At 38.8% G+C, this 24,024-nt stretch overlaps 1 protein-coding gene across 3 annotated transcripts in view; it reads left to right on the plus strand.

The window, feature by feature from the left end:
- Nucleotides 1–5,081: 5,081 nt before the first annotated feature.
- Nucleotides 5,082–24,024, plus strand: part of TBC1D15 (TBC1 domain family member 15) — a 35,540-nt gene continuing 16,597 nt past the window's right edge. For 2 of the 3 annotated variants that reach the window (XM_071767068.1, XM_071767058.1), the window contains exons 1-7: nucleotides 5,082–5,303; nucleotides 12,853–12,951; nucleotides 13,210–13,284; nucleotides 14,015–14,153; nucleotides 16,491–16,701; nucleotides 20,872–20,974; nucleotides 22,690–22,887. In XM_071767068.1, coding sequence (XP_071623169.1) covers nucleotides 5,277–5,303; nucleotides 12,853–12,951; nucleotides 13,210–13,284; nucleotides 14,015–14,153; nucleotides 16,491–16,701; nucleotides 20,872–20,974; nucleotides 22,690–22,887 — 852 coding nt within the window. In that variant the 5' untranslated portion in view covers nucleotides 5,082–5,276. Of the gene's footprint in view, nucleotides 5,304–5,733; nucleotides 5,873–12,852; nucleotides 12,952–13,209; nucleotides 13,285–14,014; nucleotides 14,154–16,490; nucleotides 16,702–20,871; nucleotides 20,975–22,689; nucleotides 22,888–24,024 lie in introns of those variants that run through there. The other variant, XM_071767077.1, reaches the window with a different exon arrangement.

Raw genomic sequence — 24,024 nt, forward strand, 5'->3', positions numbered from 1 at the left:
AGTACTAAAAGTGGAAAATGTGTGTGAGAATGGATCATTACAAAGGGGAAAAAATACATACTGAAAATCATTACAATAAAGACAGCTGAAAGTACCTGTTACTGTTGTATCTGAAAATTCTCTCCTACATCTTAGTAAGTCAGAATTTGAAACTTAATGAATCATCTGTAATAAAGTGGCCCTGAAAATTACCAAAGGATCAGGGCAGGGGCTTTGTTCACAAAAAGATTTGCTAAAAACAGACTGTAGGCTTTTTATATTATAAATACAGTAACAAATTTTTGAACCTATCTGAGTATAATGTGATGAAAGATGGCTTTAAGATGGCAAAGCAGACTTGGTAACGTTTCTTAGCACATACCCTGGAAGTTGTACTGTGAGCTGGGACCCATCAAAATGCGTCTTTGGTTCTTAAAAGTGGTCCTTGGAGCCCTGAGCAGTTCATAAGGAAGAAGCAGTTTCTGTTGAACCACATTTGCCAGATTAATACTAACCCTGGGCATGCTTCCTTAAGGAAGAAGCAAAAACAAGTCAAACACGGAACCAAGGCTCAGAGTTGGGCTTTTTCCATCAGTTTTGTGTTTGTGATCTCCTGATGTCCTGTCTCCACCAAGAACGTATGTGCTCACTTTACTAGTGAAAAGTGCTGTTCAGCTGATGCTGTGGATTAGAAGTGGATGGACCTTGTTAGCAAAACTAGCCAGCGACTCAAAAATCAGGGCTCCTTCCATTTGCATTTTAAAAAGTCTGTAGCTATATCCTACTTTGTGTCAGAATTTGTATTTTTTATTCGCTGAGACTTTTTTGTTCAAGGAACTAAAATTTGTAAGAGGTTTTTAGTGTAAAAGTAGTTTCAGAAGTTTGTCAGCATCTCACTGAAGGGGCTATATTAAATGGTGATGAGCAAGTGTGATGCCTGTCGTTAATTCCTGCAGCCACAGTCCTGCGGTGAAATGTTTAAAATTGAGGCAACAGAGTATCTAATGTACCTCTGACTGACAGCCTACTCTCCTATTATTTTTGAGACAGAGAATAATAGCAAAACAATCCTCAACCATAAGATGTGCCCATACTGGTCAGAGAAGTTGGTTTCAGGCTTAAAATTACACTAAACTATACTCAGATTGGAGCCTTCAAGGCTACTTGACCATCCTTTGGCACTTTGGCACAGGGATTCTTTTTCAGGGACTTCAGCTTGAAAAATGGAACAATCTCCGAAGTCAATTGTAATAGCAAGTTAAAAGAAGGAAATAAATTTCTGTAAGCAGCACAGACCCATCCTAAGCATTGCTTTTTGAACAGCTGGGATGAAATACAGCATGAAATAACCCCATGCTAAGATGAAGTACACATGAAATACTCCCACCCTAAAACAATCGTTCCATTAGTTTCCTGCTCTTTCTAGGAAACGTTGCCTGTTGATGGTGTTGTGATGCATGTGTAGTAGTAATGGAGTTACTGCTGTTTGACTTTGCTTTCTGCATTCCTAGCTCTGGTAATGCTAGTCAATGCCAATGGGCAAACAACAGATCAGCTTCTGTTTAGTCATCACTCTCTCAAATAGCTTCCAACTAGTCTCTGGGGAGACTGATGCAATCATGCCTCTCTCCTTGTATGACAAATGCAGAGCATTTAATATTAGTACTATTAATACTTGATATACATAGATAGGAAAATAGAAGATTCACAAACAAGACTTCTCAGTTGTGGTAATAGGTAGACAAAATGTGACACAGTGCAAATGCTTAAAGAAAGCTCCACATCCAGTGTATTGCTTTCATGTCTTACTGCATCTCCATGCCTTGACACTCTAAATGCAAATAAATGTTGCTGGGGAAAGGGATTTCCTTCCTTTTAATTTCAGTCTGTGTGTATGTATTTCCTTTGTCCCTACTCCTGCCTAACCTCATGGCAGCAGGCAGCCAAGTGTGGGATGTTGCTATACCTGCATGTTTTCCTTGTGCAGACTAGTTTTTTTATGTTTTCTTAGAAGAATAGGTTAGAAAGGCTATAATATATTCACTTCTCAGTTTCTGCATCGAGGTGGAGACAGTGAGTAGAAAAGATCCTAATTTTTCCCAGTGGCTACTTTTTTACTGGCAAATAAATTAGACCACGGTGCATAAGGAGCTCTGGCCTTGAGAGCAAATGGACAGTGCAGCTTTCATCCAGGTGGCTAAGCCCTCTTCTGCTCTTTAAATCATGTTTACATGCTGCTTGCTTGAAGTGGCTGTGTCCCCATCCTGAGTCTAACCTAAATAGTTATATAAAAGAATATGTTAATGATTAAACAGGAAGACTGACTGTAGGTCAGTACCCTAGGCTTACTTGGTTGACTTGAATACATGCAGCCATAGCTTGATCTCTCTCCTGCTCTCCTAATTGTGGAATAGGAAAAGAGGATTCTTTCTTTACCTTTTCCTTTTGTATGTGGAAAACAAGAGGATGTGACAGCTAAATTCTGGGATATCTACTTCATTGTCTATAATATAATTAATGCTGAGGACTAATACCTCTTAAAATATGAGAAGCTCAAGAGAATCTTGGTCTGCAGCTTCCTCTTGGGTCTCCTGCTGCACCCAGAGTCCAGGACAGCACTTCATGTACTACCCATTCATAATAAACTGAAGTAGCCTGGAAAAATTCTGGGTTGCATCTGTCAAAGCAAGGCTTAGAATATATCTTATTTCTGTGAGTAGGAGGTAGAAGGGAAAGATATTTTTTAAATGTTAATCTCTGTTTCTTTGTTGTGGCGTTTTTGTTTATACAAATTAAGCCTGTGATGGAAGGACTTGACAGAATCTGTTCTTGTCTTGTGCAGGCCAGGTTTTCATCTGGTTGAGCATGGAGGCAGCTGACGCTTCTGAATACAGAACTGGATCTTGGAACTCTGCTGGGTGAACATAACAGCTATGACAACATCAGAAAGCACAGGAAAGCCACGCACACTTTGTGGCTGCAGGCTTGGTGCTGGCTGGGGTGCTGTGGGGATGCTAAGTAGTTCACCAACTACTCAGACACGAAGGATGCTTAGCCACGAAGCTAAGTAGTTCACCAACATGAATACCTCGTATTATGCTCTCATCAGTGTGGTGTGTGAAGGACTGAGCATATAGCTACAGGATACTCTGTTGTTTTCTTAATGGCCTTATAGAGAAGGGAAAGGAACCTACTCCTCCTGTGTCACCCTATGGAATTTGGTGGTGTGTATCACTCAAGTCTTTAAACTGAAGTAACGTAGCGTACTGTGTGTGTGGCTGGGGATTGAGTGGCTGAGAATCAGCTTTGCAGGGGAGGATCTGAGTGCACAGGTTGGCAAAGAAGGCTGACTAAGGAATGCAATTCAGTGGAACTGAACCTGTGTTTAGGAGCTATGTTTGGAAGTAGTGGATGATTCCCAAAGATTGGTTGGTCCTAAGTCCAGATAAGAAACAAATGTACTGAACTTTAATGCTTTAAATAAATAACAAGTTGATGATACTCCTTTGCCCTGTGTAAATGACAAACTTTGCACACATACTCTTGTACTGCATGTTCCATTTTTTTCTGGTAAAATTTTATTGCCTTTGCAAATGCAAGCATTAACTTATGTCCAGCAGAAATAGATTAATCTTTTAATTCTTTACTTAATTGATAGCTCTTTCAGGTAATGCTATGCTGTTTCCTGTTTTGCCTGCATAACAGTAGTGAAACCTTTTAATATTAGGTTTGTTTCATAGCTTTTTCTCTGTTATGGTGCTTCTTGGGAAATTCCCAGTAATCAAAGTTTTAAAGTATCTTTAAAGATACATATGTTTCCAATCATTCTTCCATTGCCATACAATGTTTGTCTGTAAAGCTCTTTGCCAAAATTACTTATATGTTGCTTTTGCAGTGTACCTATAAATTTGCAAAATGATGGCACAATTGATGGCGTACATTTTAAAGTCTATGTTTTAAGATTGCAGAAACTTATTTTCTTCATTCTAATCTCTTCAACTGCATGTTGAGTAGGGCTGGGCTCAACTCTGGATCCAAAGATCAGGAATGTTTTAAACATAGGGTTTTGGTCAGGTCATGAGTTTTCCATGTTTGTTGCTCAATGCTTATCCAGAACTCCATGATGCTTATATAAGCATTAAGGCTCCATTGACCTTAAGAAATGATCAGATACTTGCTGGTCAATGATTCTTTTAAAATTGCACCTGTCTTATACCTCTTCTTTTCTCCAAGTCCAGCTCCAAAGCCCCCGCTGCTGTTTTTCTTAAGGAATAACTAAGGAGTTTTGTCTCTTGGGTTAGGGTTTTGAGCTGCAGCTCCTTACTACAAATGCTGATTACTGAAAGTCTGGCAACAATAACCAGTCATAACAAATTAAATGTTTAGTTACATTAAATGCCTAAGGAAATCAGTCTAGAAATAATTTACCATTTCCTGCCTACTTTCAGTGCTCCACCTCTTTCAAAAATTTTCTGAGTTTCTTTGTCACCTGCCAAGGGATCGTTTTCTCCCTTTCTTCTTCTGAAGAGCAGTTTTGCCATTATTCAGTCATACTTCCATGTTTGGCAAAACAACTCTGCTTTTGTGTATAGATACACAAACCCATTGAGTGAAAAATCCTTTTTCTGTCATGAGAGCTGTACAGGAGCTGCTGCTCACTCAGTGTTCACATCTGGAGTCTGCATCTTACTCTGCTCAACTCCACTCTGTCCGTCTATTTTTATTGTCTGTACAACCAAAACTGGGAATGCTGGAAGCATGAGGGAAAATGCATAGAGAAGCACAGGTGAGCCTACAGGTACACTGTAATACACTGTTAACTGGCATGTTTTTAGTGGTGGAAAAACTGAGAGAAGAAACTTAGTAGTAGCGTTACTACTACTATTACAGGCAGCTGCGAGCGGGAGATTCAAAACGAGCGAAAACGCCAAGGAAAAAGCGCGCAGCCTTTAGGGGAGGGGAAAGTAGAAGAAGGGGAAAAAAAAACCCAAAACAAAACAAATAAAAACCGCCATTTTCCCTCCATTCTTGGAAGCTCCGGTTGTGGCGGGGCTCTGCCGCCCTGCTCCGCCCCGCTCCGCCCCCCCTTTTCCTTCTCCCTTCCCCTTCCCCGTGGCCGAGCCTCGCCACACCGCTGGGCCCGGCCTGCCCTGGCCGGTAGTGTTGTGAGCGGTGGCGTCTCCGGTCCGGTCCGGTCCGGTCCGGTCCGGCCTCCTCCGACTCTGTGAGGGCAGTTGTTGTGGAGCTGCGGGAAGCACGTGAGGAGCGCAACGTCATCATAAACACTCGTAGGCAACATGGCGGCGGCGACTCCGACCGGCAAGGTAACGGGGGCGGGCGGGCTGGGCCCCAGCCCCTTGCGGGCAGCCACGGCGGCCCTTCCCTCCCCTGTGGTCGTCATAGTTGGCGGGAGCTAGGGGAAGGGGCGGCCGGGCCGCTGCGTGGCCGGACGGGGAGGCCTTGACTGTCCGCCGTGCGCGGGTGCGGGATCTCCTCACAGGGCTGGGCCCACTCCTCCGGACACGGGCAGTCCCCCGTCTCGGGTGGGCCTGGCGGTGGCAGGAGGACGCGGGCCCCCTGTGCCGCCCTCGGCGGCGCGCAGGAGTGGGTCGCGGCCGGCGGGTGGTACTTGGTCCCGGTTCGGGGCGGCCGTGGTGTCAGCTGGCAGCGCCTTCCGCCCAGCGCGGCCCGGCTCGGCTCGGGCTGCGTTCCGTCCCGTGCTGCCCCAGGTCGCCTCTGGGCTCCGCAGAGAGTCGGCTTCGGCGTAGGAAGAGGCCGCCCTGCGCTGGGGATGGACAGTCCCGGAACCGGGGGTTGTTCTCTGCGGAGCAGGATCTAAGGCTGGGCTGAAGGAACGGCACTCGTCCCGACTACGTGGCCGTGTGTCCCTGAGGTACTCGTGGACATTACGGGCCTTTGGCTGGTTGTGTGCGGGTTCCTGCCCCGGGGAGGGTACAAGGCCATACCAGATAATTTAGTCATGTCAAGATTTTAACGTGCCGCCGATCCTTGCCTCTTGTTCTTGAGTGAATCCGTAGAGCTTAACAAGGATTCAAATGTCCTGGTTTGATGTTACAGGAGGGAAGGTATTGGCAACCATTTCAGCTTTCCTTCCCTCTCCCCCGAAACAGGTGTGAATTGTGTCCATGTGGACACAATTGCACGAGTATTTTTATTCAGTAATTTTGTCTTCTAGAAGTGTTACTTTGCAATGTTAAGCTCCTGGAGCCTTTATCGAGGCTTTAAAATCTCAGTATCTGATTTTATGTAGCCAGGGTTAGAGAGTGATAGTTTTCAATTTCACTTTACTACCCTGTAACAGTAAATGACCTCATGCTGATCTTGATATAAGAGAACATGTGTAATTAGCCATGGCTGTGATTCTCGGAGGGTGCTCGGGAGTGCGTTTAGCTGGCAGAAAAGTTTTGTAGAGATTTTGCTTGTGCCGATTTACTCTATCATGTTTCAGCCAGAACTGGCCGAGCACGCGATTCGTTCACCTGGCATTGTTGCAACTTAAACTTCTTTACATTTACAGCACCTAACAGCAGTAAAGGTCGCCATACTGCTCTCTTAGCTCTTTTATCTATACACATCCAGTTTCCAAGTGTACAGAGACAAGATGCTCTTCTTTTTTTATCCATTTTAAGATCAGTCCAGCACTTCATTGTATTATGGTAATTTTTTTTTCCGCCCCCCAGCTGGGCTTTATCAGCATTTTCTTTAGGAAGATTTTACTGAAAACAGCTATATTATCATAGTTTACATGAGAGGCTAAAGCAATTGTGGGTTAGTTCTTTGCAAAATTGCTACGGATTTGTTCCTTTAAAAAAAAAAATATCTGTTTGCTTGAGACTAAATCCCTAAGAGGTTGCAAAACTCCATTTCAATTATTCCATGTCCATAATGGTAATGCACCTTACTACTGCAACTTCTAATTCAGCAGCCTTCTTTACTACATCTTTTTTGATACAGAGAAAAAAACCCAACTTACTGTTGTGCTTTCTCAGACTTTGTAAAGTGACTGGACTGAATTTCATGTTTTACTGCTCTCGGTAGGAGCAGTTCCATACTTCCCTAGGTCTTTGCACCTGTGTGTTGCACTTCTGCTTGCTTGGATCCTGAGCTCATTTGAGCTCTCAGTGATTTGATTTAGCAATCTGAAATAATACAAAAATCCCATCTGCTTATTTTTTGCCTGGGTTAGTTTTCTGTTGCTTTTGGGAACACATTGGGTCACAAATCATTCTTTGGATGGCAGCAGGATTTTAGAAGAGCTCACAAACTAGTGAAATTTCACTCCATGTGGGATAAACACAGTGCAAATCGGTACAGACTCGACATTTTCACTTAAGGCATTTATGCCCCACTCTAGAAGTTTGCTATTTGTAAGACTCACTCTTTTAAGACTAGCAGGATATGAAACTTTACTTTCATAAAAACAAGCCATAGGGTCAGCAAACTAGAGACATATAAGGGTATGGCTTTATATTTGGTTAAAATTTAACTGCCAGAAGTTCTAGAATATCTTCTGTGGAGCAAGATGATCGTGTTGCCCAAATAATGTTAGCTTGATTCTTTGGGGAGCACTCAAATCTGCTGGTATCTGGTTATTGAAAGCAGACTATTGATGTAGTTGAGACTTCGACATGCCCAGTGACAGTTTTGCAGTAGATGAGTCGTAAATTTTGGGGAAACCTCAGATATTCCAGAGGGAGGTGGAAATTAAAGCAGCGTAATCCAGATTTTTTAATTGAGTTATATTCTTTCTAACTTAAAGCACAGCTCTAAACTAAGATACTTTCTTTTGTGGATGCAAGAACTCTCAGGACAACCATTGCCTAAGTTGGATTTATTTTATCGGCCTGCTTTTTTTTCTTTCTGCATTGCATCTTTTGATCTGTTTACCCTCTGTCAGAACCTGCAAATATGGGGCTAGTACTTAGGATGCCTAGCACAGGCAGGATGGAAAAAATACATGGGTGAGGAGAGCAGAACCACCCTGTTCCATGGTAGCCCCAGATCTTACCTCTTTTTTGTTGTCTGTCTACATTCATCTTTGGGTGTAGTGTTGCCATCTTTCACCTAATTGGTACAGCTTTGCATAAACTGTAAATTACTACCCAATGGGAAGCATTTAATCCCAGAATGAAGCATTTAATCCCCAAACTTTGCTTGTGTTCTGTGGTATTCTGCAGGCCTTTTGCTCATGCTCTCTGGCAATAAAAAGCTATAAACCTGGCTTTTTGACTGCTCTTTGTAAGCAGCATAATACGCTAGAGATATGCACTGTCCATGCTATGTCCTTAGAGTATTAAGAACTGATTTCTCGGAAAGTATTACTGGGACAACAGTAGGACTTGAGAAAGTTATTTTCTGCCGGACATGGAATAAAAACACTTGAACAGCTTTCCAGAAACCAAATTAGTATATGCCATGACATGCAAACTGAGCCTACATCCTGCCACTTCCCTCTGATTTTTATAATAGGTGGGTAGATAATGATTACTTCATGAATCTTCAGTATTTCACTGTTTTAACAGAGCCCCTGTCATTATATGAGACATACTAACTCTGGTCTCTGTGTGACACTGTTTTTAATGACTGATTAGAATGAATTGTGAATTTGTCTTTGACTTCTGTATCACTTACAGAAAAAAAAGAAAACAAATCAACAGGTCAAGGTGGCTTAGCAGCATTTGGAAAATGTTAATATATGTTTACCTTTTGGTAGGATTGTGAATCAAATAGGCAGTGGGCCTAATTTTCATTCTGTACAACTGGAAAAATAAACGTGGCTAAAGTCATGCTGCAGACTTGCTTGCCAAGCAGGAAAGACCTATAAATATTAACTTCTTAGGTGCATATTATTTCAAACTTTTGGGATTATTAAAAAGTAATACTCAATTCATACAAACTGCTTTTTCCCCCCTACATTCTCTATTATGTCTTCACAGAAAAAAAGTTGCCAACTGAGTGCTTTTACAATAGTGTTTCCTTCAGTAGTTATGCTTACGGTTTGAATTATTTGAGAAACTTAAGGCTACTATAGATTAATCTAGAAACTTGCATAGAACTATCTATAAGCTAGTAAGGTATCTGAAAATCTTTGAGTAATTCTGATATATGTACAGCCAGAAGACAGAATGAAAATTTGTTTGAAATAAAGTGATTTTCAAAGTTGTTTAGCTTTTGTCACATTACATCTTCATTTGTTTTAGTTGTTATGATGTGTGCTTTTGACACTCCTTTCATTTGTGTTTTTTCTTGTGGGATTGCAGGGTCTGGCTTTTATGTGTGTAATAACATCTAAACCTGAGGAACATGTGTTTCTGTGGACTGTTACATGTTTGCTAATAGGTTTAACAAGAAACAAACACAGTGTTTTAGTCTGTAGTTAGACCTTTCCTGGCTGAACACCTTTTGGCCTCGAGCATCTAAACAGTATAGGCTGCTTTCATTCCCTAGGGTTTTATTTCCATGACCAGTCTGTTGACTCTACAGAGCACAGGTTTCTTAGGTGGAAGGGCGTGTAATATTGGGGTGAGGAATATCTTACATGTTTTGATTAAAACCCTGGAGATATATCAATTTATCCAGTCACCTGTGTTGTACACTTACTAACATGAACTTGTTGGGTTTTTTTAATGATGGGCTTATTCATGCTGTGTAAACTTAGAGGAACGGTGGTAGCTCTAATCATACAAAAAAGAAAATGAAAGATTGAGCTTGATTCCACCTACTTCTCACTTTTGAAAAGGAGACCATCATGATCTATGTATATTAATGAGTAGTACAAAACCAAGGTGAGCCAGTAACTTTTTTTCTGTCTCGTAATATGAGACAGTAACCTAAGTGAACAGATGATCTTAAAACCTTTGCATTCTTTCACACAGTGGATAATGAAGCCTTTCTAAATGACAGACCCCTGTCACTAAATCCAAAAAGTTACCCAGATTTAAAAGAGATTGGGTAGTTTTTCTCCACAAGGGGTGTTGGCAGGTAACAGTGATGAAGATTTTGGTACAGTTTGGAGGTGTTATAGTTACTTTGACTGCTAATAAGGGGGAAGTGAGCTCGTTATCTTGCCCTGCTCAAATCTGGTTCCTTCTACTGTCTCTGCTGTACCAGGATCTTATGTAGATTTTGCATACACACCTTACTGTTTTAATGATGCTTCTGATCATCCTCCAGTGTTTGCTGACTGTTTTTCCACATCTTATTTCAAGATAGTAATCTTGTGTGTTCTGCAGTAATCTGCTGTTCAGACAAGCGGCAGTGTACACTGCAGTTGCCTGGTTTTGAAATATGTGTTTTCCTGGATGCTTACGAGATCCAACTATGCTGATGGACCAAATGTTTTCCTTATTATTAGGCTATGGAGGCACAGAACAAATATGCATGATTAAACTACACAGTGTTACAGGAGTTGTCTCTTGAGGAATGTTTCTTTACACAAATCCAATGATTGGTATATTATCTTTCTATTTGATACTTTCCTTTGTACTTATTATTTGCACGTCTGATTTAATGTCGCTTTCCCGCCTTGAATTGACTTGCAACTATAGCTTGCAACTGCTATAAAAATCAGAAAACAAAAATCTGTCACAAACTGTATTTTACTGTAAGGTGCTATAAGAATACTTTGTAGCATTTTAAAATTTTCAGCTTGGTAAGAACATTGTGTGAAATATAGCTATCCAGTGTAGCTAATCTTCAAGTATATGATTATAAAATCATATTGTCAAAACCAGCTTATTCAAATGCAGTTATGGAGTTACCTTACAAAGTACTGTTAAACAAAGCAGCTCAATATTTCAGGTAATTCAACAGACGGCAACTTCCAAAATGTTTTGCAGTAGGATAAGCAGCTAAAGTACTTCCTAGATAATCTTCTGTAAGTTAGTTACATATTGCATATTCTAGACTCTCATCTATGTGTGACTCAGTGTTTTTTTTCAAAGATATTTAAAACTGGAACTTATAAAGCTTGGCCATATTAAATACTTGATAACAGTTGGAAAAAATTAGTACAAGATTACACCTGTTATTGGGTAAGAATAGATTCCAATGGTTTGGACTTGTGGCCTTTCAAACTTGGAGTTTTTCTCCCAAGTAGTCTTGGGAGAAAAATAAGCATCATTCTGAGATGTTCTGTGTTACAGATAACCTCCAAACATCTGAGCATATGTTCACTTTAGTTGTATTGCCTGTTTTGGTGGAGAACAGGGTAGGGAACCAAATCTGTTATGCAAAGCATTGTAGAATTATTCAGTTGGATGACAGCCATGGCATTGGAGCCGTTCTGTCTTTTCCCATGAAAGTTAACATTTGTTCTTCTGAGAGATTAAGGGATGGAAAATAATTTCATATCTTCTAGACTGGGAAGGTATACTTTGTGATAGTAACATTGTCAGAAATGCAATTCTAACAGTGTAACTCCTGATACTAATAGTTTTTGCTGGAACAGCTGTCCCCATGATTTATCAGTTCATACTTCTGACTAATTGTAATGATAGATCATGTCCAAATAGCTAGAAGGTAAAATCTAAGTAAATTCCAAAGTTGACTTTTTTAAACAGAGACTGAGTTTAAAAACAGGAATTTGGTAGAAATAGAGGGAAGATCTTTTTTGATAGAAAAGAAAAATACTAATATAGAAAAGCTAAGAAGGCTTCCAATATTTGAAAGGTTACTTGTTAATAATGCTTCAAGAGGGAGATTGAACAAAATGACCTCTGGAGTTTTCTTCCAAGTGATATTTCTGTGATAAAACAGGACAGAAGAAATTTTTCACTTGCAGTAAAGTGAAGAGAAATGTAAGAAGTAAATCTACAACAGAAAGGATGATTTAACTGATTATTATTGCTGTTTTCAAGCTCTGTGTTCTTGTCTATCTAGTTAAGCTTGAACACCTAAATTTTTTAGTTTACTGGCCTGACTGCACTTGTGATGATTTTAGAAAAGTGACAAATTGCTAAGTTGAGAAAAAGAGACACTGATGTTTTCGTATCAAAGAGATACCAAATCTGTCTCTGAGTCAAGAATTAGTAGGTTTTGCTGTTAAAGATATGTATTTTTTAAGGCAGCATTTTCATCTTTGTTGTAAAGTTAACATGGTTTATAAAAAAATTACTGTTTCTATTTTATGGATTTCACTTCCATAAAATCTATTTGGTAAATTAGGGACTTTTCACTGTTCTCTTAGAGAATTGTTTAAACCAGAATCCATTTACATTATAGAGCTTTTAAGCCTAATGCCTAGCTTGTGGCTTTGAAGAGCTTACAGAATTTTGACAGAAAATAATTCTGTGATTTTTTTTTTTTTTAACATGATCAGAATACTGTGAAGAGTATTGTAAATGTTTAAATGCAAAAGTTAAATGGGCAGTGTGTACTCCTACAAGCTTCTCTTATCTGGCTGTCATGTATTCTACCTTTGAAGTGGAACCTTTGTTATTCACCAGATTGGGCTATTATTTGATTTAAGGCTGGAGTTTTTTATTTTTGTGGAGTTGAGCTTTTGTGCAGCAGGTGGTCCATTTTTAAATTAAGGTTGTAATTTCAACATGTATAAATGGCAAGTGGGGGAAAGGTAGGCTATGTAAGAAAGGTGTTTAAAGTTTTGTTATTTACTGGGAAAGTAAATTAAAATAGCATATTGCTTAGTGAGTAAATTTAACAAATTTCATTTTAGGTAAGTCAAAGACTCAGATCTTGAGGGTGGGGAGGAAGGAAAGGTAACAAATTACCTAACAAGATAGAGATGTTCACTTCTACTTAGGCAGGCTAGCCAAATGGATAATGAGTGCATCAAAAGAGAGAAACAGGTTTAAAGTCATGTGTTTTATTTCTTTACCTGTTCTGTTATAGGTTGTATATGAGCAAGAAGGAGTTTTCATTCATTCATCCTGTGGAAAAAATGATGACCAGGACAACTTAATTTCAGGAGTATTACGTGTCATAGAAAAGGTATTTGCATGATGCAGTTATGGAAACTTAATATATTTGTTAGCAAATCATGTAACATGTTTGGCAAATCTTTAATGTCTTTTTATGTATAGGATTTTGTAAATGAACAGACATCACAAAGTGTTTGATATTGTCAGCATAATTTGTGTATATATATATATATATATATACACAAGTTGTACATAATCATACCATGAGTAAACAGGGATACATAACTTTTTTGTGTAGTATTATTTTTTTTATGACTTTCTATTGTAGGAAAATGAAGTAATAGTAGACTGGAGACCCCATGACGATACTTTAGATGCTTCTAATATCCTCTGTGCTGGAAAGGTATGCTTGATAGTTACCAGTGTTCTTCACTCAGCTTCTCTACAGTTTATTTTGTGGTAATTTATGCATGCATGATCTCATAACTGGAATAAAGATCTATTTATATCAATGTAATTGATATTAATAACTACATGTATGTATCCTATTTGTGGACTGCACCCTAGCTCATGTTGCTGGGATACATGTGTATGTGACTGTATGTAATTTGTATTGGTTTGATACATAAAGCATAAAAGGACTGTCTGTAAATACAGTAAAACCAAATAAATGTATCACAGTCACTGGTCACTGCAGTCACCCTGTATCTATTATGTTTTGGTCTGGTGATTCACTGTTCTTAATTAGACTCAAACCAGAAAAGGTACTCTTCTAATGCAAAATAAAAATACAAGTCTATGGAGACTGCAAGAATCTGTGACATGGTATTTAAGCAGTATTAAGAGGATATGACTAAAGAAGAAATAAGTAAATTTTAAATACAAAGTTTGCTATGTTGCTAGAGTATGCAAGAGAAGCTAGGATATTTTAATACTGTTTTGAATTTATTAAGTAAATAGACCTTTTATGACTCATAGTAATAAGTCCAAATTTCCCATTTAAAACTTTAAAATATTTCTTAGGATTTTAATGCAATAGATAATTTTAATCTTATTCTTCTTGTTAAATCTAAGAAACTCGCTCAACTTTCATGCCTTATGTGTTTTGATAGTAACTTTTATTCCCCCCTCAGGATTCCAGTTCTGTTGTGGAGTGGACTCAAGCTCCTAAAGAAAAGTGTTCCCGTGGAGGTGACTGTCCAAGTAGTTATGAAGCAGAATGGGACATGGTCACCACAGTTTCTTTTAAGAAGAAACTTCATTCGAATGGAGGTACTTAAAAAATAAGTATGGGGGTTTTTTTGGTCTGTTTTTTTCTTTTTGGTAACTTCTTACTGAAGAATTGTCTTCTAGGTGCAGTAGAATGCATTTTATTAGGAACTGATAAGCTGGGAGTTAATTGTGAAGAGAGGTAAATCTGGGTGTGAAAAAAAAATTCACCATAAAATACCTGCAACCTGCCTCCATTCTATTTTTTTTCTTTAAATTGCAAGAGAATTGCACTGAGAAGTAAGTGTTAAATCTTACTTCTTATTCTGATGATGTATCAGTTTTATTTAAAAGCATTGGGCTTTCTTTCAAACAAATGGAATTTGAGCTAGATTTCATGTTAGAAAGGAAAAGGAAAAAATAAGAAGTTTTCTATTAAAATGTCTTTCAATACTGCAGCAGCATGGGGAGATGGAATGTACAGTTACTCAGTACAGGGTTATTTTTTATATGGTCATTTTTCACCTTGCAAAATAATTTTAGCAACATCATGTTTACTACAGTATCTCAGGTATGTTGTAAAAAAAAAAAAAGAGTAGGGGAAGGAATATGGTGATTCTAAAATTTTTTCTCTGATTTTCCTTTAGTATTTGTATTTATAATACTTATTTTCCTTGTATTATTTCTCAGCATTTAACTGGAGAGCACTGTACTTGTTTCACTTGTATCTGATGGTTTAAAATGTCTTCCATGCCATGAATGAGTGAAGGCTTTGGACTTAAGTTTATGGATATTTTTGTGTGAAGTACATTCCTGCTCCTAGAATACTGTGTTTGAGTAGTGCTAGCATTATGGAAAGCTAAAACCAGCATCTCTGTTAGGCATAGGATGGCTTATTATGTCGCTGGTTTGTATTGGTTTTTCATCTTCATCTGTTGGAGCGTATCTTCATACAAAGTGAATACATCTTCAGTGAGTGAGTGTTTTATCAATGTCACAGTTTAATGCTGGGCCAGCAATTAACTGAATGGGAGATGGTCTCTATTTTCCTCTCCCCTCCCTGATAAAGAGAGAGAATAAGGGAAAGAGACTTAGGGAAACTGAACTACACAGCTTTAATGAAACAGTAATGATAAAAAAGGAAAAAAAAAAATATATACAAATATACAGAAAAAAAGGTATCATGTTCCTCCTTAATAACTCTCATGTGACCACTGAGGCTGCAGGTCAGCCCTGGGAAAGTCCAAGCTGGACTCTTGGAGTCTGGAGCACACAGATTCAGGCTGACATGGATCAGGACCACAGGTAGATGAATGAACGGAATCCTCCCAGGATGCCGAAGCAAACAGGGACAGATGGAGAAGGGCCAAAGGGAAGAGTGGAGGGCAAAGGGGATTGACCCTCATGATCTCTCAAATTTATACTGAGTATGATGTGTATGGGATGGAATACTGTTTGGTTAATTTTGGTCTTGCCCACCCCTCCCTAAAGGAGGGTTGCAGGTGTGACCCCTTTACTCTCTTTCTCTTTCCAGAGCACAAGATGTTCCACAGAACCAAGCAGTGTCCTTGGTTCTGCATAACTTTCTCTAGCTGTAACTATAAACACTGAGTCTTATCAGTCCTAGAAGTAGACACTGACTGAGAAACTTGCTGTTAATTTCAGCAAGTGCAGCTGCTTAGTAAGTACTGAAAGTAAAATTACAAGACAGAAAATTAATTCTATCTTGGCCCAAACCAGGACAATCAATGAGCACTACTGACTTCTATCACGCTCTTTGCAAATTCTTGCCTATTTCCTGTTGCTGTAGTTTTGGGGCAGGGCAGGGGGTGTGCCAACTTCCATGCAGCAACTCTAGCAATTTTTTGTCCTTTGGTAAAGTAAAAATTAATCTCTTTGAATGTCAACAGTCTTGCTCAGAGTGTGTACATGCTTGCGCAGTGTGGGAGAGAGGGATGGGTGAGATTTTCAATTCCTTCTCCCTTACTCTGTTAGCAGTCTTACTACATGTGACTAATACTGTGTGCAACATATAGGATACAATATTGTAATGTATATCACAGTTTGAATAAATAATGGTACTTGGTGGAAGATGCTGGTGGGATTATGCTTGCTGGTGGAATTTTATAAAGCAGTTGTACATTTAACTGCTGGATCATTTTTATAAATTTCAGGCACAACTTCAGTGGAAGAGTGATGGACCTGCTCATTATTTTAGAAGTCTGTAGAAAACAAAAAGGCAGAAAGAGAAATCAAGAAATAGCAGTTATATTAGTAACAGCATTAGAAGCAATGCTGAGGTTTGGGTTTGTTTTTTAGGAACAGTGACAGGAATGATGCATTTATAATTGTGAACATTTGAAGTCAAACTTAAAATCATGTGGTAATTCTGTTTTTAAGATGCTACAACTCATGGAAATGGAGAAAGCAAGTGGTCCTTCCTGTTTAGTTTGACAGATCTAAAATCAATCAAACAAAGCAAAGAGGGCATGGGCTGGTCTTATTTGGTGTTCTGTCTGAAGGATGATGTGAAGCTTCCAGCTCTTCACTTTCATCGTGGGGATAGTAAACCACTGATTAAATGCCTTGAAAAACATGTTGTGCTGAATGAGTAAGTATCAGAAAACTCTTAACTCTAATTTAAAATTTGGATTATTGGTTTACTTAATGAATTTCAGATTAATGCTTCCTGATGCATATTTTCTCCCTCTTTTTTATTAGTAGAATACATTTTCAAGGTGACTGAAACTAATTTCACATGCATTTGGGTTGTAGGGTGAAGATTTAAAGACTGGGTCAAAGCGTGGGCTAGGTCTTATCTCCGTAATGCCTCAGTAGCTCCCTCTAGTGTGTAGAGAACTTTCTCGTGAACACTCGCTATAAAGTTAAATCCTTCTCGAACCACTTCTATTAGATGGGATAATTTGTGTCAAAATTTGACATCTGTTTTGTCTGAAATGCCTGTTAATATCGACATCAGTGTGTGAGTTAACTTATAGTACTGTTAACTAAATCAATTTGTATATAAATGTTTTCCCTGACAATTCAGTTTTGTAATTTCTTGCTCTGGTAATTGTTTTCCATTTGATCTTTACTCTTCAAATCAACTTCAGGAGTATAAACATAGTTTAGAGTGTAGTTTAGGAGTGTAAACATAGTTAGACCCTATCATGGTGTTAATTTCCTGTGTTTTTTTGTGTTTATAGAATTATAGCATCATTTAGATTGGAAAAGACCTTCAAGATCAAGTTCTACTGCAAACCTAACACTGCCAAGATCTAAACTAAATGACCCTAAGAGCCACATCTGCACAATTATGTGTGTTACCTCCATGTTTTTCACTAGGATAAAAACCTTTTATATGGACATAGCATAAATGCAGAATAAAATTTTCTCATGTATTCTCACCATGTAGGCATAATTATCATTTAGGAAGGCAACAGGGTAAATAAGAGTCGGTAGAGCAAGTAGAAACAATGAGGTGTAACATCCACGTAACAACTATTCTGTTTTCAAAAGTGTTCTGTTATCTTCACTTGGAACAGAGTAATCTGATGACAGATTTGAAAGTGGATAGTGAAAAGGCTGTGGGAATCCTTATAGAGGGCTCTTCTCACATCAGCAAGTCAGAGTTGCATTTGACAAGTAGGGAATGCTGTTGTAAAGTCATACTTGTAGTCTGGAGAGCAAATCAGTAGGACACAAGGGTTGTACATTCATTGAAGTGGTTTATGGAAGGCTTTGACAGTGTCAAGATTTGTCGATTGTCTATGATAACAAGAAGTCAGCTGCTTGGAGAAGGTAGCAGGGTTAGTGTGGCCGGCTATTGAAATAGTACTGGCTGTAGCTCTGTCTGCAGGCTTCTTAAGGGGAAAAGTAAAGAAGACACAAGGAAATGTCTAATATTTGGTTGTCAATTTGCTATTACCCAGGATATTACTAACAGGCATTATTTTCAGTTCTATTGGGTTGAGCAAATATCTATACTTCACATTGCTGTGTAAAATTAATATTTATTTATTGAGTCACTGAATGAAAATGATATGCATAGAGATTTTGGTTCCTGTTTCAAATGGTGTGTTTTTCGGATACTCTGCAGTGAATGAGTGGGCATTTACTATTTGTTCTTTATTTGACCCACTGGATTCTTAGTTCTTGTCATCTGTAGGGACGTGCCAGGTGATGTGGACATTCCTCTTGGTACAGTGGAAAAATGCAGCTGTCAGGTGTGGAAGACTGTATGATGAGATGCAGTCATGGTCTCATTTGTCTGTTTTTAAGAGAAGGCAGTGGTGTAGGGTTTGTGCCATCTGACCTAGCAGCTGTGCACTGGGGTGTCCAGGAATGCTTACCAGATGGAGTTCTCCATGTAAGGTGAAACCGGGAAACCTGAGGTGAAGTTGAAGCATTCAGGATTTGTCTGAGCTGCTTAGTTCTAGGTATTGATTAAAGCAACAACAGATGCTTTGGGAACTTCAAAGTAAAAAGCTGAGGCAAATATGGAAATTAAATTTGGCTAAGTGTGGAGCTGAGAAGGAACTTCCAGTTTTATTTTTCTTACTTAGATTCCTTTCTTCCAGTTAAGGGACTTCTGGCACCAAATTATTTTCTGTGGTCTACTCATGAAGCATGATGGGGTTTTTTTGTTTTGCTTTGTTTTTTAAGGAAAGAGAAGGTCAAATATGCCACATTAGTTATAGAAATGACAGACTTCAGTCTTTGTATATTTCAGTTGATTCCTAGTTGTTATTTATGCTTTAGTGCAGGATATATCTAAGCTCACAACCAGCAGGAAAATATGTTTACTCGGCTTTCTGAATGCCATAAGCAAACACTTGGCAGCATAATTACTTGTTATCTCAACCTCCAGCTTATAATATTTGGGTTATTGATGTTAAGGCAGAAAGTTTAGCTTTTCTCTAGAATATCTGTCATAGGTATTTGCTTCCACTGTTCCTGTTACCTCAAAAATTTTGTTCTTTTCTAACGATGTTCCTTATAAAATGCCATGTCATTGCTGATACCAGTGTGTGCAAAGTGACTAAACTTGAATAAAATATTTGTAATTTGTTACATGTGCTTCCTAATTTAGTGGCACCGTTGTAATACTGAGAAAACACCACGTGTCTGGATGACACTTTCTAACTCACAGTATTCTGAATAAGTTTTTAATGAAACATCTATCTCCCAGCCCCTATTACGCAGATAACTGTTGATACCCACTGGCTGTTTAGACAGAATGTGTAATTAAAATGGAGATTTGTACAAGGTTTTCATTCTTTTAGTTAAGGAAATGGTACATGATGCAGCCTTTGCCCCTGCGCTGCTTTTTAGCAAAAGCCAGTTGAGGTTCATTAACTGTTGCTGCCTCAGACCCCGTGTCTGTGGTGTCTGGCTGTCTCAAAATGAAATTTTTTGTTGCATTTCATATCCGTCAGTGTTAACAGTGTCCTGTTGGAACAGGAGAGAGAGATAAGGGTTATTAGAGTTCTTATCTTTGACTTTAATAACATGGTAGGTGATGCTGGTACTAAAAAAAATAAAAGTAATTTTTCTTCCAAAGACTAGAAGTAGTGGACTTAACTTTGGGAGAGTACAGTGGAAAGGTATTTTATAAAGTCTGTTCAATGGCTTAGTCAGATGGCAAGAGTGCTTGGCTGTCCTCTTGGTGGTTGAAATCATGAAAATACTGCTAGAAAGTAAGGAATTAGCTACCAACTCCAAGGCTTGAATGTCAGCCTGGCTTTGGAAGTGTTCTCTGTCTGTTCTGTCATGTGTTGTAAACTGGTTATGCAGGAGCTGATTAATGAACTGATGGGGTATCTTTGCTAGAGGAGGGGAGAAGATGGGATTGTGTGGGGTGGTGGTGGGGGAGACCAAAAGGACAGGTGAAATACTAGGAGCAATACAATTCCACTGTCTTTGTTATATTTTTATCTGCCTGTGCAAGCCTGCCAGAGAAGCAAATGTTATGTTAAAGAACAAGAATATACAAGTAGAGTGAGTTAGGCTAAAACAGGTTTCTGTTCGTTTAGGTTTTGGAGACTACACAGAAATACATTTACAGGGCTGTACTGAGACGGTCCTGTTCACAATTCAATGACTATGGTGTTTTTTAAGCTTCTGTCAGCCTGAGTCTTGGAATTATTCTGACAGTAACTGCTGTAGTACTCCTGGTTATAAATCTATTAATGTACTTTTGTACAATGAAAAGCAGTTTGTGTTTCTTTATGTAATGTTTTACAGGGTGTCTTAATGTAAGATTTACTAATTGGAAGAAAGAATTCCTCATCTGTGTATGGTGACATGATCTCTTTTAACAACTTTGGTTACATCAGAGGACTTTCATCATGCATTGTGTTGAGGTTGATCATTGAGGCTTACTGAATTTCCTTTCTTGTGTCACTCCTCCTTTTTTTGTCCATTGTCAAATACAGTAAACTACAGTTGAAGGACAATTTATTTACATGTGGATGACAAAAGTTACATTTTAGAGTAATTCCTCAAATTTCTAAAAGCCATCATGATTTTTTGAAGGATGAAAGAGTATAGTTCAGAGTGAATATGATGATGACTGATCTTTTGAAAAGTGAAAATCCTGTTTTGTAGCATGTTACCTTGTGAACTTGTGCCAGGAACTAAGAATGCTCTTGCATTAAACCTTCTTTCTTTGCACAAAACCTGAAATGTGACTTCAAAAAACAGTACATGTTCTTAAAACTGAGCTTTTTCAGGAAAAACTGGTGGTACTTACAAAAACCCTTTTAAAATTTTGTTTTAGATCTCCACAGGATAAACGAATTCTTCTTGTGAATTCTCAGAACAAGTCTCTGTCTCAGTCTTTTGAAAATCTCTTTGATGAACCATCATACGGATTATTACAAGTATGTATTACCTTTGATTTTTTTAAGACATCTATTAAAAACCCCACCTTGTCCTGTCACCCAAATATTCCCTGAATCACTGCCGTTCTAGAAGCATTGACTGTATCCTAAACCAAATGCTTACCCTAGAATGTTTACTTACTAGGTGTTTTCTATGTTCCAATGATTTCTTAACTTCCCTGTAATACTACATCAAGTCTGTTCAGCTTAATATTATCTGTGAATCTATACATTTGGGTACAGATAGTTTTAGAAAAGGGAAGAAGAAAAAAATTTGAGGAATTACCAAAACATGCTGATTAGAGTCTTCTATATTTTTCTTAACTAAATACTTTAGATATTTTCTGATGGTTTTGAAGGCATGCTGGAATTGCAGCAGCCAATAGCACAGTAATCCCTACGGGATGAGGTTCAACAAGGCCAAGTGCCGGGTTCTGCACTTCGGCCACAACAGCCCCATGCAGCGGTACAGGCTGGGCACAGAGTGGTTGGAGAGCAGCCAGGCAGAAAGGGACCTGGGAGTCTGGATTGACAGGAAGCTGAACATGAGCCAGCAGTGTGCCCAGGTAGCCAAGAAGGCCAATGGCATCCTGGCCTGGATCAGGAACAGTGTGGCCAGCAGGTCCAGGGAAGGGATTCTGCCCCTGTACTCAGCCCTGGTGAGGCCACACCTCGTACTGTGTCCAGTTCTGGGCCACTCAGTTTAGGAAGGATATCGAGGTCCTGGAGCAGGTCCAAAGGAGGGCAACTAGGCTGGTGAAGGGACTCGAGCACAGATCCTATGAGGAGAGGCTGAGGGAGCTGGGGCTGTTCAGCCTGGAGAAGAGGAGGCTCAGAGGAGACCTCATCACTCTCTACAACTACCTGAAAGGAGGTTGTAGCCAGGTGGGTGTTGGTCTCTTTTCCCAGGCAACCCTAAGCAAGACAAGAGGGCACGGTCTCAAGTTGTGCCGAGGAAGGTTTAGGTTGGACATTAGAAATAATTTCTTTACTGAGAGGGTGATCAAGCATGGGCTGCCCGGGGAAGTGGTGGATTCTCCGTCCCTGGAGATATTTAAAAAGAGACTGGATGTGGCACTCAGTGCCATGGTCTGGTAACTGCAGCGGTAGTGGATCAAGGGTTGGACTTGATGATCTCTGAGGTCCCTTCCAACCCAGCCAGTTCTGTGATTCTATGATTCTATGAATGTTAAAAATGCTTATAGTAGTTCAGTGGAATTTGTAGACTCATGAAAGCAGCAAAGTTTCCAGTAACTTGAATGATGTCAGAGTTTTGACCTACTGGTTTTTTTTAGTTAAGGAAAATCTTCATGAGTGAATTACATCAGTTTCTGGACTTGGTTGTCAAATCAAGTTCTGTGTGAGATTCCTCTCATAACATATGATGATTCAAGATATGTTTCCTCTATGAAGGTAGAGAAGGTAGGCATAAGGAAAATGTTTTGTGGTATTAATCACTGCAAAGTGAACTGTAGGTCTGATCTGTTTTTATTTGTAGATCAGGCTCGTTGAACACACTGCTATCCAATCTTTCAACCAGTAATATTATCTTAATACATAACTTTGTAAATCGTATAATGAATTTAGTGTATGAATCTACTGATATGTGAAATTTCAGTAACTTGGACAGCTACAGTGCATTGTTTTGCTTTCTTTAAGAATTCCAATTAGACAAGGCTTTTTGTGTCTTACTTGTTTTTCTTGTTATAATGCAGAAATTGAAGAGGGATCCATACACAGTAACGATGGGAAAATTCTCCAAAGTCACAAACTATATTTTTGACAGTTTCCGTTTAAGCGACCCTTCACATCAAAGACGACCACCATCAGAAATGGCAGACTTTCTCAGTGATGCTATTCCAGGGCTAAGGATAAATCAGCAGGAAGAACCAGGATTTGAAGTCATTACACGAGTGAGTGTGTAGATGAATATGATACAGACGCATTGATTCTTTTTATGCCCGTCTTAAAGAGATGTTAGTACTTGAAGCTTGGTGAGTTGTACTGTTAATGCCTAGCAATTGTGGCTCATGCTGCCCTGCCATTTAGTCATTGGAGTAAGATCTTAGCATCTCCTTCTAGAATGCATCTTTTTTTATGCCTGATAATATGTTTTTGCTTTTAAAGAAAGTTTGTCATTACTGTGTCGGGGATTATCATTATCTTAAGAGTCACTATCCTGAAAAGTGACCCATTTCATGATTAGTGTTTTCCCTGTGGTCAGATAGAGCTATGTTAAATAAAATTGGGGTGTGCAGGTTAATAGCCTGCTTTCTTGGCTAATCACTGTAACATTTCAGTTTGCGTTAAGAGAGCTAAGAAGATTAAAAGAAAGTGTTTAACTGGTTGATTAATGTCTAGGGTGTATAAATGTACAGATTTTTGTATGAGTTGAACCAAAGGTAGAATGAAGATAATTAGATAATGTATCACTTTGAGGTCCTGTTGGTGTCTTTTACTAATGGGTGGAAAAGGTTTCTTTTTAAATGCCTTTGCTTACTGTTTAGGCAGCTTACATGTTCTTAGAATGTTAACCTGTTACAAATGTTTTTTTCCTGAGTTCATAATGGTGCTGATGTTTTAGTGGTAGCTGTATGAACTTTGTAATTCTAAGAACTTGCTGTCTAGCACTAAATCAGTTAATTTATCAATTAGGAAAAGTATAATAAATACTAGATACTAAAAATTACACTGAACTGTATGTCTTCATATGATGAATGTCTAAGGCTTCTAGTGAGTTGAAACACAAATTGACTTGGTGGTTGACATTATGAAAATACTGTTAGAAAGTAAGGAATTACTGTCTACTGAATTCTGCTGTGCTTAAATGTGCAATTTAGGAACTGGGTGATACTAACCACGAACTGAAACTTGGATACATGCTAGAGGTTCTGAAAGCACATACATTCTTGGATTTTTTTTTGCTTGGTTTGGTTTTTTTAAGTGACACTGTATTTGAATAGATCTTTCAGTCGTGCCGTGCAGTCTTTGTGGGTGAAATATCTCTGACCCTGAGTTTTTCTTTAATGCTCTACGAGGGTACACTTGTG

The sequence above is a fragment of the Heliangelus exortis genome, chromosome 1 (assembly GCF_036169615.1).
Source record: "Heliangelus exortis chromosome 1, bHelExo1.hap1, whole genome shotgun sequence".
NCBI classification, from domain to species: Eukaryota; Metazoa; Chordata; class Aves; order Apodiformes; family Trochilidae; genus Heliangelus; species Heliangelus exortis.